The sequence below is a fragment of the Kryptolebias marmoratus genome, linkage group LG15, assembly GCF_001649575.2.
Source record: "Kryptolebias marmoratus isolate JLee-2015 linkage group LG15, ASM164957v2, whole genome shotgun sequence".
Classification (NCBI taxonomy): Eukaryota; Metazoa; Chordata; class Actinopteri; order Cyprinodontiformes; family Rivulidae; genus Kryptolebias; species Kryptolebias marmoratus.
The window spans coordinates 13,963,082-13,977,915 of NC_051444.1; the positions used below are offsets into that span (position 1 = coordinate 13,963,082).

The following is a 14,834-nucleotide window of genomic DNA, read 5'->3' on the forward strand; positions in this document are numbered from 1 at the left end:
GGAGGAGCAGCGGCTCTACTCTGAGTCCCTCCCGGATGACCGAGCTTCTCACCCTATCTCTAAGGGAGAGCCCAGACACCTCCGCTTTTATTTATTATCCCAGTTAATTACGACTTAATCACTTATTCCAGTGAGAATCACACTCAGAACGTGGTTTTTAAAACTAAAAACAGAGCAGTCAAAGTAAAAAACATGTAGTTTCATTCTGTTCTTTATTGTTATTTTATTTCAAAGGTTTGGGAAACTACATGTCGCAGTTCCATCTAGCGGCAGCATGGAAGTATTGCAACAACAATGAGGTAAAAAAAGCTTCTGATAGTTAATTAAAACAGCATTAACTACAGATAATGTGTCCAGTTGGACAAAAAATACTGTTAAAAACCTTAACCTTGGTAACTTTATTTCTATTTTACTGTATATGTTTAGCACTAAACAGAAGTAAAAAATACAAAGAGCTATTTATTTTACTTTTCTTTTATTTAAGAGATTGTTTTAATGCATAATTGTACTTTGACTAATCTAGCTAAAAGTACCTAAAAAGCAACATATAATAAAGCTAAACTGCTGATCCAGATATTTTGATGTAAATTTTTATTCATGAAGTTATTATTTTTTTTCTTTTTTCGTACACATTGGCACTCAAACCTGAATCCCCATTTGCAGGAACATCAAATATTCTAATTAAATGAGTTTGTGGTCTCAGAACCGTCTGTGCTTTCCATATTTTATAAGCTCGGCGTTTGCTTTCATTGCACTTTTGAATCACAAAGTTGGCGATTCCACGAGTCAGCAGTGTCCGGATGGATGAACGGTTTGAAGATCTTTTGAGTTAATATTTCATAATGTATGTGGTAAAACATGAGTATCGATTGAATTTGCCTGTTTGAGAAAGAAAAACACATTCCAACCCCACCAAAAAAATAGGAATAAAAGAGGTCGGACTCAGACGTTGGAAATAACAACAGTTTATTTTCTACCTTTTTTTGTGACTACAGAAATGCTGAAACATCTGAACACTGAAAAAAAGCTGGATGACATCATCACTTGCTTTCTCAATTTTTTTTCTTTCTTTCTTTTTTTCTTTAATCTTTTTTTTTTTTCTTTTTTGCTCAGCAATCACAACAGATGATATTGCACGGCACTGAGAAAGCAGTAGTAAAGCCCGGGAAACAGCAATGAGAAATCAAGTCGTGAGACATGGAGTTATACATGTGGGAGTAACACAGGCAAGTATCGCCTCTCTGGCACACACACACGCACACACACACCCACTCACACACTCACGCTCATACACACTCAAAGACTGAAATAATAAAGAGCCACTGTGTGTCGAGAAGGAAGCCTAAAGAAACAGAAAAAAGGCCGACCAGACCGATGAGAAGTCCTTTTGAAACGCAAGTGCAAAACAAAATAAGAAAATAACTTTGGCTGTAATCTGTTCCTATATGACAACAAATATGCTTGTTTATCAAAACCCTTCAAGCATCTTTGTGTATGAATAGCTCGAGGACACCCCTCTGCGGGTGAGAAACTAGTTCCCCGGCGTAAGAGACCCAGATGATTGTCGTAGGCGCTGCAGTATTGTTTTGAGACTTGTAGCCAAGCCACCCATCATATGGGAACTCCTATGAGACAGAATAAACAAAACGTAATGAGATAAAAGGAGAAAGAGAAAGGTCCACTTGGCATCAAACCATTTTTCTTCGTAAATACAGACTTTTATAACTGAAATGCAACAATCTTTCCATCCTATGACGTGACGACAGCACAGCATCCTGATTTAGTTTGATTTGGACATTTTGGTCAGTCCTCTGAGCATGACAGAGAGGACACACTGCTGACAGCAGGGCCTCCGATGTCCACCAATCAGCCACACACATGCAGAACAAATACATTTACCTAAAAAAAAACCAACAAAACAACAAAAACCAGCAAAGAGATGCATGCAGATGATGGGACATAAACTCCCAAACCTCAGCAGAACCTGAAATCTGGGTTTCACGTTAAATCAAAACGAGCAATCCAAAATGTCAGAACCCCTACACACACACATTCACACGCGGATTTCTTGGTTAGGTTCTTTGCAGTTTTATTAGACTTTGCTTACAGTCATTACACGAGTACGTACCAAAAGAACAGATACTCGGTGGAGAAAGGCGGCGAGCCACGGTGATAAAAACAGACCCAGCTCCGTGGCACGGCCCCTGGCAGACCGGCTGCCCTGCCTCCGCTCCACCTCACTCTGTGCATGAGACAGCAAAGTGAGCAAGGCTTGCAGCCCTCCTATTTATTTCTTTATTTTACTTTTTTTTTTTTTTTTCAAATGCTTCAGATTGTACAGGAGATTCCCCACACGGTAGAGTCAGCTTGCCTACGTAGCCCTACGCCTTCTACATTCTATACCCGTGCGAATGGCAAATAAAAACTCAACAACTTCACAAATGCCAGTGCTTTTTCTTTTTTTCTTTTTTTTTTCTCCCCCTTTTTTAAAAAACATACATATTTTTTTTCCTCCAATTTTCTTTTTGGTTTGTTTTAGAAATCTTTGGATGTGCAGCTATACCCATAAAGTAACTGTTTTCAATAATAATAATAATAATAATAATTAAAAACAAACAAAAAAATTAAATAAAAAAACACATGTACACACTGCTTTTCGCCAGCTGTTCAACAAAGCAGCTCCTGTTTGACTTTGTTGGCTCTGGCAAAATCAACTGTCTGGTTTTTTGGCAGTGTTCAAAACACACACATTGAAATGCCACCTAGGATTTGCTAAAGGAAAAAAAAAACAAATTAAGAAACAACACAAAAACAAACTCATTTGTTAGATTTAAAGCGTGAGAAATAAGGCTGTAACGTAAACTGTCTTTTTGTTTCTATTATTTCTTTTCTCCAAAAACCCTACTATGTACAAATCTAGAGTTTCTACAAATACTTATATTAAAGAAGTTGTCAAACGATACAAAATGCAGTTAAATTAAAAAAGAAAATCACAACAGGGACGTAGGTAAAAAGAGGAATCATGAACACAACATCACAGCAGTTGGTTTTACCCTGTAAAAGTAATACCCAGTGTCGGATAAAAAATATGCTTCTTCCTCCATCCCTTAAAGTTTCGAACATCAACCCTGAAACTTGTCCTCCGTGACTTGGAACAGAGCACTTCTGCCAAAATAATAGTAAAAAAAACAAACAAAGAAAATCAACAAATAACAACCTCAAAAAAGATCATCGTACAGCTTTTTGAAACGACAGTAACAAATCGCACAGAAAGGGAGTCCTGCGGCCGAGAGACGTCTCAGTGCAGAACTCAAAGGAATTATTACTATGAGGTATTCAGAGACATTGGTAAAGACATGCACGGCCAGAGTGCTGCACCTTCCTACACACGGCAGAGAGACGGGGAAGGTGTGGGGGACAAAAGGGGGACGGAGGGACAAGAGGGAGGACGGAGGAGAAAGGGACGAGAAACAAAGACCTTTGGTTTAATCTGTAGAAGTGGACAACAGAACATCCTTTGGTATGTTTTCATTGCATGGTTGAGCTGGCGAAAGCACCACGTTGTGATTTCAACAAAGACAAAAAGTAAAAAATAGTAAAAAGAAAAGAGAGAGAGAGAAAGAGAGATTCCTTGTTTCTTCAGTTGTGGCCCTTCTACAGGCTGAGGTATTCACAGAGTCAAAGGTGAGAGGTCAACGGCGGTTTAACACTTTGGTTCAAGCAAGGCACTCGTCCTGGGAGTTTTAGAAAGATTGCAACACATCTGCTTCTACTTTCAGGAACACGTCTGCCTATAGTTGAATTCTGCCCACGGCTGTCTGCCCCGAATGGTCGTGTGAAGATGTCTGACTTATTTGTTCGATCTATAAACTACAAAAAGACGCAAGGAGGCAGGGCCGCGTGGATGGAAAGCTACAGAAACGTAAAGCGTTCTGGGCCGACTGCATCAAAATTCTTGGCTTGTCATAATGTCAAATTCTTCCGTGTTATTTGGCTTTTTTTGTCAACATCGACATTTCTGTTACTAACAGGCACAAACAAAGATCACGTCAGTGTAAGTCGACCTGCAGGCACCTGCACGGCCGCTTGTGTGCAGCACATCTGCCTATAGCTACATCAGCATGACTATCTACAGAGCTGTAATGATGAAGCGAGAGCACGTATAGCAGGGATGCATGGGTTGATTGCAGATTGAAGGAGGAGGAAAGAGAGGAGGGAAAAGAGGAGGAGGGGGTGGGGGACACGTACATCATAGCATCTTTTAACACCACTCACAGAGGCCGTGCAATTAGAAAAAATCTTTGGTTATCTTTGGTATCATCAAAGTGATAGAAATCACATATGGAACTTGAGTGAGGTAGCATCTTTGGTTCACACTAAAAACATCAGCAGGTTTGAAACTTCTGTTTTTGTTTTTTTTCTTTCTTTTTTTTTTTGGTCTCTCGTCGTCTTTTTGGTTTTTCACTCAGAGATGAAGAAGCAGCTTCCCCTGGCCTCTCCTTCAGCGCTTGTTGTGATGCATGTAGAGCTGCTAACCCTGGCCCAGACGAGGATGGGTGGGGGGAAGGTGTGGGGTGGGTCAGCTTAATATAGCTAATGCCATCCAGCTCCGTGCAGTGCTTTCCTCCGAGTGCTGAAATGCATAGCTTACTTAGAGAGAGGAGGGATGTAGGGAGGGTGGCGGGGATGAGGGAAATTGGCTGGGTTGCTTTTGTATTCAGGTGACGAGTTGACATTGCTGTGTAAGCGCCTGAAAGTGATTTGATCATTGATATCATCTCCTCGGCTCTACATCTTTGATGAGGAGATAAAATCAAATACATATGAGGCATGCAGGGATGATGGAGTCACACTCAGTCCTTATTACAAAGAGGTGATACCATTAGTCCTTAAAAAAAAGACACAATCTGTCTCTCAAACAGAGCATTTTGTGCTTTCACTTTTGCAGAGAAAACACACGACTGAACAGGCTCGACTTTCTTTTCCGGCCGCTGGGCATTTTGAATAAAAATCTGAGCTCAATCTACAAACATCTGCAAGGATTCATTATCACAAAAAGCATCCGCTATAACATTCTGGCTGATTGTGAAGTTAAAAAAAAAAGGAATAAACTGCTTGATTCATGAAGGCAACCTTAAGGCAAATAGCTATTTTTTTAAGGTCATGTAGCATTTCTACTAACAAGGAACAAAAATGTGAGCTTGATGCAGAAATGCTGCATGAGCTGCAACAGTCTGTCTCTGTAGGTACAAGAGGGAATGAGGTAAGATAATTAATCACGGAATATATTCTTTGGTAAAGCTGCTTCATCTGTCTACAAAGCAGGAGAGGCTGAGGGTGCAGAAAGCTTAGGTTTCTCCTGTTTTTGATGACTCAATGCTTCAGCATGTTGGAGGAAAGCACAACGACGTAAGCTGAGGTTGCCTTTTTTTTCTTCCCAGTTTTCTTTTTTGGTTTAGCTCAGATGTGTTTTATTTGGTTTCGGGGTTAGCAGTCCACCGATGGACAGTTCTTGTCCTGTCTGTCTGAAATGCTTGAAAGAAAGACAGACAACTGCACAGACAGACAGACACACAGACAAACATCGAGTCCACGCCACCGATCCGAACAAGGTGTAAGAACAATCCGGTCGCTCCTGTAGGATTTGTTTTGATTGGCCAATCCCACTGGAACTCCACATTCATCCCTGTTATTTCTTTTTTTTTCAAGGCTGTGGACAGCTGCAGATCAGACTCCCAACAGGCTGATTAAACCTCCATTTAGGGACCCATCATCAAAACCAACCAATCAGATTAAAGATAAGGATGGCGAATGATAGACTGAAACACAGTGGGGAGGTGAGGGGAGGAGTAGTAAAGCTAAAGACCAGTGACAGTGTGTGTGTGTGTGTGTGTGTGTGTGTGTGTGCGTGTATGTGTGTAAGAAAGTGAAAGTTTTTTTTTTTTGCAGTATGTTAAACATAAACATGTTGCTGAAACAAACATTTTAAAGCAGGTCAAACGAGAAGTCTTTGGTTTGTTTTTCTTTTCATCTTTGGATACTATAAATATCAATATAGTACAGGTTTTAAGGGCAAAACGTTGCTTCGAGGTCTCTAGGATTTCTGTAAGTTTTTAAAGCTTTTCCACCGAGGTTGAGTCAGTCCATGAGTTGGTCAGATTCAGTCCCACTTCAGGCTTTGGTGCAGGTGTTGGGCCCAGAGCTGGCCGAGTGACCGGAGCCGTCGTCCACCCACTTATCCAGGCTCCGACGGCGTGCGTTCATAAAGAAGTTGCTGACTGTGGCCAGCTCCAGGCCCAGCTGCTGGGCGATGGTGAGCTGCAGCTCCTTGGACGGACGCTTGTTCTCCTTGAAGATGGCGTGGAGCGTCCGCCGCTGCACGTCTGTGAACACCAGCCGGGGCTTCTTGGTCACGCTGCCCCGGTCGCTCCTGCCATGGTCCTGTTCCTTACGCTTACATGCTGCGGAGAGGTGGGGAAAGAAACAGGGACAAGCGATGAGAGGAGAAGATGGTAGAGAAACAAGAAACAGGCTCAAATGTCTGAAAGGTCAGTTTTCACTTAAAGATAGCTGAATGCAAATGAAAAAAATAATATGTTGATTACACCAATAAAGGAACATTACTTTTGGACTAATTTAAACATTTCTTTTAGGTTGCATCTCAAAATGTTGAGCATTAATGCATTTGAACAAAACCAGCTTCAGCTGATATCATTATTATAATGGTCAGTGGAGTCTGATTGTTTTTAAAGCTTTGCAGGGTCTAGCAACAGAATACATAATCTAAACTTCTCTGCCCTTATTTAAATGTTAGTCCTTTTTTATCTTTTGAAAAGGTTCTTTTGGAAATTCCACATTCCAGATTAGGGAGATCATGCTTTTGGTGTAGCCGCCACAAAACTGTGGAACAGCCTTCCATTGTCAATCAAAGGTGCCAAAAACCAGCTTTGGACACATTTATTACCTCTGGCTTTTAATTGCAATTAATGCATTGGGCTTTTAAAGTAATATTTTACATCAATCAGTGTTTTTTCTTGGTTTTATATTTAAACGTTTTACATGTTTTTGTTTTAAACTAATAAAAATCCTTTTATTTTAATCATAGTGTGGCTGATTTATTGTACAGCACTTTGCTCAGTTCGGGGTGTTTTAATTGTTCTTCATAAATAAAGTTGCTGTGACTGATTAGCAGCTAAAACCAGCTGCTGGAGTTGGAGGTAAAACAAAAGGGTCTCTAGTGGCTGAGTATTGTAATTAAAGTGCAGTCAGAGCTATAATTATCTTGGAGCAGGCATGCTGACTAGCTGATCTGTACGCCTCTGAGGAACTCCAGGTGACATTAACAATATGGAGGAATTTGGCAGCATCAGGCTGGATGCTGCTCTGTTTTTGTCTTAAACACCACCATGATTGGAGGGGAAACCTGAACCCTACAGGAGGCTTCTGAGCGCTGTCCGTGGTGCTGAAAGCAGCTACACGTCTCAGTCATGCAGAAGATTTGCAAAACATTGAACAGCATACATCTGAGGCTGAACAGTAAGATTCAGAAATATAAACAGCAGCAAGTCAAGCTCAGATGATGTCGTTGTTCTTTCATTTTAATGGCTTTCTTTTCCAAGTAAAGCCATCCAGGTTCAGGCTGATTGGCGAGATGAAACCAGAAGGGGGCAGAAGTGAGCTGCCTGACAAACCCAAACATAAAAGACTCACTGTGGAAATGTAACTAAGGAGACACAAATCGCAAAACAGTTCTTATATCTGGAGTAATTAGTGGTGTAAAGCACAAGGAGTGATTAAAGGTTTTTCATCAACAAGCATTCAAAAATAAGATATGAAAATAAGTGAGATTTGTGCAAAATTAAACAGTTTCATGAGTGCACTGACAGACCAACCAATGGATTCTGTTACAACTGATTTTATAAAGTATTTATAAAATAGTTTGAGTGAGATATCTGCCAACTTGAATAAATTACAACCAAAAGAATACATTTCTAGCACCATCTTCAGCATACACATAGCAGCAGCCTGCACTGGTATGATGATAAACTGATGTATAATTGTGAGTATGAGTCGCCCGGTGTCTCCAGTGCTGGCAAACATTAACACAGATCTGGAGCTCCTTGTGTTTAAGGGGCTGCAATAAATCAGGAGGAGTGAAGGCCACTCAGACAGCAGCAGGAGCCACGGCCACAGAGCAGCCAGGGCGCATGGCGCATGGAGGCTACAGCTTTCCCAGGACCAGACACACATACACACAATAACAACGACCTCATTATCAGTCTAATCACACACACACACACCGCTGCTGCTCCCAGCTAATCATTACAAACACACAGATAACTCCACACACTCAAAAGAAACTGGGATTTATTCTGAAATAAAACAAAACAAAACAAAAACAGCTGTGGGCTGAAAACACACCAAACATTCACCTAAAAAAGTCGAATGCTTCTAAATGTGATATTATTTTACATGTTCAGTGATCATTTCTGAAAGTAGCAAAAGAACAACCAAATATGGCTGATTTAGAGATCATAAATGTACTGATTCTATTCTGTTCTGTTTTATTCTATTCTATTGGATCATCTCAGATAACTGATTATGTGGGAAAAGGAGAAAAGGCCCGAGATTAATATCAGAAGCCAGAAATCAATAAGTATTTCAAATCTACTTCAGAACACGATCACATATCTGCTTCACTTGATCGGATCAATAAAATAATACTCAAGACTGGTCTCTTAAAATTCATACTACTTCTTATTGTTTTAGTTTTTTTTTTGCCAAAATATTGTGATCATTTAGGCAAACACTGCACTCATTTAGCCTATTTCCTGCTTTATTTAGAAAAATAATTTGACAATTGCGATTTAGAAAAATAATTTGACAAATTGAATGAACACTTTTTTTTTTTTTACTATTTTGATAAGATAAAGAAATAAAAAAATAAAGCACTAAATACTAGATAGAAGTCCTCATTAAGATGAACTAAAGCTGCGGTTTCTTTCTCTTGTAAAGCCAGTTTTAGTAATAGTTTTCTAAAAAAAAGATGACTAATAAATTGTTTAGGTAAGTTTTATTGTGTAATTTTAGATGATTACCCAAATGAAGGTCAAATTCAAAACCAGCCTTTCAAAGTAAAACGACCCTCCTCTCTCTCCTTTAAGCTCATTTGCAAAAGTCAGTAATAAAATCTTGTTTTGAAACAGCGCACACACACACACACACACACACACACACACACACACAGACAGAAGCGCAGCAGCAGATGGGAAAACTGCAAAAATAATCAATTGCGATTAACGAACACACGCACCAACACACACACACACACACACACCTGAGAGCAAATCCACGCACGTTTCCACCCCGCAGCTCTGCAGCTGAAGCCTCACTTTTTCAAAGAACCCAAAAGTCCATTTGTTTGGACATTGCTTGGCTTTTAAAAAAAGAAAAAGTAAAGAAAACCGGGCACGTGCTATTTGTCCGCGCTTCCCTAATTGACTCGTGCGCACCTCGGGGACAAATTAATACAGAGGTCCACCAGTTAATTAAAGAAACTTCAGTCAAGTCAGGTTGAGTTTAGCAGCACAACATGGAGCCGAGATCTCCTCTAATTCCTCCTCCTTGGACACATTTAAATGTTTCTTTTTTTTTCTCTTTCTTTCCCTTTTTTCCCCCTCCAAAATGAAGGCCAAAGCAATTTTCGCCTGTTAAATAATGCATGAGGCGAACTTCAGCTGACATTTAAATCTAGTTTATCACCGACATACCACACACACACACTTTCCTCCATAATATGTCTGTTTACACCAAGGGCAACACCAAAAAGGAGCTGATCGGTTGCATCTCCACCAAAATAAACACATTCCTAACGATTTCTGGGACAAGGATCAGTTTACGCACGCACACACACATCCCAGCGGTCGATATTTTGAGGTAAAATGACATGAGCACTTCAGCCCAAAATTAGTGTAGAAACAGAAAAAAGGAGGCCCATGTTTTGTGCACGGTTCCCTGGTGAAACACATCATCTATCACAACTTTTCCTTCACTCAAAAGTCTTTAAACTGATCCCAAATAAAAAAAGAAAACATGGAGACTAAACCCCAAAGCATGGCCTTCCAGCATCTTCCATAAAGGTTTTATTTTCTGCAGACGAGTGGAGAGATTAGATCATCTCGTTTTATGAGGAACAATCATCCTGGAGGGAACATTTGTCCCGAATGTGCCCCTTGGTTTGCTGTAAAATAGATTTTTTCTTTCTTTATTAGTGAAACCAACAGGATAAATCTGATCCTGCCGGCCCACTTGACCTTTCAGTCGCTCAGCACAGAGTAAAAATAAGGGCTAATGTCCTTCTGTGATGATTTAGCGCCAGTGTGCATGGCCTTTTTAAATTTATAGCAGTAGAAGAAAATATTAAAAAATAAAAGGGGGCTTTACCGAGGCTTCGCTCACCTGCGAGCCTGAGCGCGCTCATGCGTTGGAACTCAGGCTCCTGCAGCCACTTCCACATGCGCCGAAACGTCTCTCTGCCGGACTTCAGCTTTGACCAGGGTTTGGGGTTCCTCAGCAAGTCGGACAGGGTCCCCTGGGACCTGCACAGGACCCGCTGGGCGAAGATGGCCTGAGGGATGCTGTAGCGCTTCAGCTCCGTGGTGATCCTCTGCGCCACCTCTTTGGTGTTCACCTCCTCCATCTGTCCCCCAGAAACACCCCCTCCTCCGCCTCCTCCACCGCCGCCCCCTTGCTGCCCGGGCCCGGAGGCCTGCTCCCGGCTGTTCCCCAGCCCCTGGCCGTGGCCCTGCGCGCCGAGGTGGGCGTGCGGGTGGTGGTGGAGGCCGTTGATTGGCACCATGCCCGCTGAGGAGCTCATGTGCTGCTCCGTGTGCCTGCCGAGCATGGCCGGGTGGTGAGCCTCGAAGCCGCTGGGGGTGAGCATCTTCTCCCCGGGCATGGCGGCGCCGGGATGCGCGTAAGGGGGGATGCCGGCCTGGGACGTGTGTATGCTGGCCAGCCCGGAGCCGGATAACGGGGAGAGGCTCTGGCCCATGCAGGGGTCCTTGTGGTGATACGCGGGATACAGGCTGTTCATGGGCGCCAAACTGCGGTCCTCCCGCATCAACGTGAAGCTGCCGCTGACATTCCCCGGGATCCTCTGGTGCGGATGAGGGTGAGGGTGATGCGGATGGTGGTGGTGGTGATGGTGGGGGGGAAACTTGTCGGACACGGTGGAGATGGGAGGCAAGGGCTGCAGCGGGGTTAGGGTAGTGTACGTGGTGCTCGCGCTCATGCCAGGGGGGGCTTCGCACATGCTGATGGCCGGGTGCAGGTGTCCGGGGTGGTGATAGTCTCCGCCGTCCAGCAGGGTGGCCATGCCCATAGCGCGGTGGCTCAGAGTCCGCGGGCTCGGACGGGAGTGCGGACTGTGGCCGCTCAGCAGCTCCCCGTGAGCGGCCACGGACTCATGGCTCACTCCGTGCAGGTCGCCTATGTTCTCCATGGACAGCTGCGCGTTCATGATCCGGCCAGCGCTGTGGACCAACCATCTATCTGACCTATCTGCCCAGAAGTCCTCACGTCCAGTAAACTTCAGTTTTATTTTGTTGCTTGTTTTTTTTAATTTAATTTTTGTCTTTTCCTCTGGCAGTATCCTCCTTCGCTGTTTCCTCCTTATAATCGCTTATGATATTTAATTTTTTTTTCCTACCTCAGCGGCCGATTTCCAGAATGGGAATTCCTTTTTAAAAAATCCTTGAATTTTTCTGTTGATATCGCAATTTTAAAAAACCAAAACAACAACAACATATTTTGATTCTCTTTGTAATTCAAGCCCCCCCGCCGCCAACCAGCTGTCCTCGCGCTCCGGTCGGGTGCCGCGCCATCTCTCTAGCGGTGTGTGTCCAGTCCCCGGTCCACCGCAGCACAGATCACACCGTCTACACATGCGCACTGTGGACACCCACCTCCCTCCCCGTGCTCTCTCTTTTTTCTGTCTTTCTCTCTCCACAAACACCCCTCGCCCCCCCACTGCTCTGACGTTTGTACCTTATTAAGGAAGGGAGGCATCAAAGCGCCCTGCTAAACGCTGCCATAACGCACATTTAACCCATCAGCCTAAATCTTTACGGTGACACAAACACACACACACACACACAAAGCTGCAGAACCCCCATCAACTCAAAGCAAGGTTTAAGTGTTTCTTTAGAGAATGAGAAGTTCATTACAGCTCTGTAATGAGGATCTAAACGTATTCCTTCAGTCCTCCTTAAATCATTAACCACAAATGAGGTAAACTTCCGGGTTCATTGAGAGTTTATTTTTCTTAAAACTAGAAAAAAAAATCTCCAAAACACCAAATGAGGACAATTAGGTTTTCAAGCAAGAGCAACTCCAAGGCGCATTAATCAAAGTCTCTTAAGATCCATCTGGAAAGTTTTCTGCGTCTCATGGATTTATTCTTTTATTACTAAAGCCTCCCCCACCCCTCATACCAGTGCCAAATATGTGGCGGTTTAACCAAAACGAAGAAGACCTTCTCTTTTGCCAGAAAAAGACGAGCAGATGTGCCTATTGTTCAACCATTAGGCTTAACGAACCAAGCCCAGCGTGAGAAGTGTGCGTCCTGTTTGGAAACACGTTTAATCCGCTGTGTTCGAGACTGATTTGCCCTCAAAGTGGAAGCATTTGGCCTGATACGCTGTGAAATTATACCTATATATATATATGCACATATTTATATAATAAAATAACATGTTATTGATTCAGATGGCTGTTTTAAATCAGAAAAGTATTCAAATTTAAACCGATCTGACTCCACATTTTGGACGTCTCTCCAAATGAGCCCCCTGTTCCAGGATCGGCGGCCCTGTGTTCGTGTGTTCGGTCACTTATGCCTCTCCAGCTTAGATAAGGAGCCGATGGCCCCTGCTTTCCACGTCAGGGGCCATTTAGGCTGACAGAGCAGTGTGGCAGGGCGTCCTCAGCCGGCCGGGGTGACAGCTTGCAGCGGCCAGTGTCCTTCTGGACCCCCCCCCCCCCCGCTGAATTAGGGGACATGTCAAAGGTGACGCTTCAAGACTCCCAAAGCCAACATCTGCGGGGGACAGATTAACCTTTCAGACTTTTCCCTGTTTTGGTCCTGCTGTAGGGGGTCCCCCCCACCCCCCACATCTGTCAGCCCCCTTCTCCCCTCCCCCTCACAACAGAGCTCGGTTGAACAACTTAAATAAAAGAAAATAAGGGAAGGGGGGAGGAGGGGCAAAAAAAAAAAGAAGTTAAACTGTCTCTGATGTGAAGTGAAGTCAATGTCAATGGCGTGTGTGTGACGTGTGTCGGGACAAAGGGACACTAATTCCTCTGAGTGTGACTGTCGAGGCGTGGAGTCCAGAGGGAGGCGTCAGAAAAAGACAAAAACACAGCGGATATTATCATATTAACACACTCCCGCCTTCATTTATCCACCTTAGAGGTGGATATAACTTCTTTCTTACCCCCTGAGGGCCATTTTAACTTTGTCAAAGAAACTGAAGTTAATAAATGAGACATAGTTTTTTTTAAATATATGCAATTAAATTTGTTTGCATTGCTTGTTTGACAGTGTTAAGTCAGCCTTTGTTGCATGTTTGTGCAAATATTTAGCTATTATGTTAAAAGGCATTTTCAGGACTTCATAATGTATGTATATATTCCTGCAAATTCATGCCTATGACAACAAATGTGAATGCCAGCTATTGTTTAAAATATTATATAATATTAAATATAATATATACATTTAACCTTTTATCCTGTTTGACCTTATATATGGCAATAAAAAGTTTAGGTCCATTTTAGTGTTTCTAGGAGAAAACACTCTCCCACTCTGTTTAAACTTGCAGAAATTTGTTGCAAACCGATGTTTTGGATTCCTTCTGGTATGAACTTGTCTCAAGATGTGCAAAGTAATTTTGTTAAGTCCAACACTAACAGTCCTATTTCTTAAAAAAAAAAGAAGGTAAAAAGTGTATGTAAATTTTGTTTTTACATGCCTCAACTTTGGATAATGAAACACAGATTTTCAGAAATAAAGCTTAAATCGTTTTCGTCTTGAAGATTTTTTAAGGGCCGGATTTAGACGGTCCAAGGGCCATTTCTGGCCCTCGGGCCATAATTTGCCCAAGTGTGGTCTAAAAGAACAGCTTTTTAAAAATATTCTGATAATCATTTATTTAAAGAACTGGAGCTCAGCAAGGGGTTGAATCTTCAAAACAATCTGTTTATATTTAAAACAAATCTCCCTGCAGGTTCTCCACTCTCATGAAGGAGATGGAGAAAAAACAGGCTATAAGGTTTGGCCTCTTGACAGCAAACCTCATCTACACATTCTCATACGGATCGATAGGCTGCTGCCACGTCTGCTCCACCTGAGCTGTGTGTGTGTGTGTTTGTGTGTACCGGGCTCTCCGTGGCCATTGTGCCGTGATGGGCCCGGCTTTATGCGCCTGTGACATTTGCTTTACGCAGAATATAAGAGACACGTTGTTGTTTTTTTCTTTTCTCTCTCCTCTTTAAGCACTGCTGAAAGGTGGTGGTGGTGGTGGGGGAGGAAGGGGATACATTTCAATTGGAATTCACTTCAATTAGTGCCAAACAAAGACCCAACAAGTAGATCTATACGTGGTCTGGTGCGCAAACGCGCTCGCTGCTGTTTTGCTTTCGTATTCAAGTTTTCTTTCTTTCTTTCTTTCTTTCTTTCTTTCTTTCTTTCTTTCTTTCTTTCTTTCTTTCTTTCTTTCTTTCTTTCTTTCTTTCTTTCTTTCTTTCTTTCTTTCTTTCTTTCTTTCTTTCTTTTTTGA

At 42.5% G+C, this 14,834-nt stretch overlaps 1 protein-coding gene across 2 annotated transcripts; it reads right to left on the reverse strand.

Moving 5' to 3' along the window:
* Positions 1–4,425: 4,425 nt before the first annotated feature.
* onecut1 (one cut homeobox 1) lies at positions 4,426–11,911 on the reverse strand. 2 transcript variants are annotated; one of them, XM_017418772.3, is made up of 2 exons: positions 10,459–11,911; positions 4,426–6,461 (listed from the first exon to the last, which is right to left on the reverse strand). In XM_017418772.3, exons 1-2 carry the CDS (start codon positions 11,519–11,521, stop codon positions 6,172–6,174), a joined length of 1,353 nt encoding a protein of 450 aa, XP_017274261.1. In that variant the 5' UTR covers positions 11,522–11,911; the 3' UTR covers positions 4,426–6,171. The 2 variants fall into 2 exon arrangements, with proteins under 2 accessions (XP_017274261.1, XP_017274260.1); XM_017418771.3 differs by having other exon boundaries at positions 10,444–11,911.
* Between the last annotated feature and the right edge of the window lie 2,923 nt (positions 11,912–14,834).

What these genes read in the sequence shown, in the direction of transcription:
- onecut1 (XM_017418771.3), bottom strand. Translation starts at nt 11,521, where the DNA reads ATGAACGCGCAGCTGTCCATGGAGAACATAGGCGACCTGCACGGAGTG. An exon ending in CGCAGGTGAGCGAAGCCTCG is followed by an intron (nt 6,462 to 10,443) that starts GTAAAGCCCCCT and finishes ACCTCTCCGCAG; the next exon opens with CATGTAAGCGTAAGGAACAG.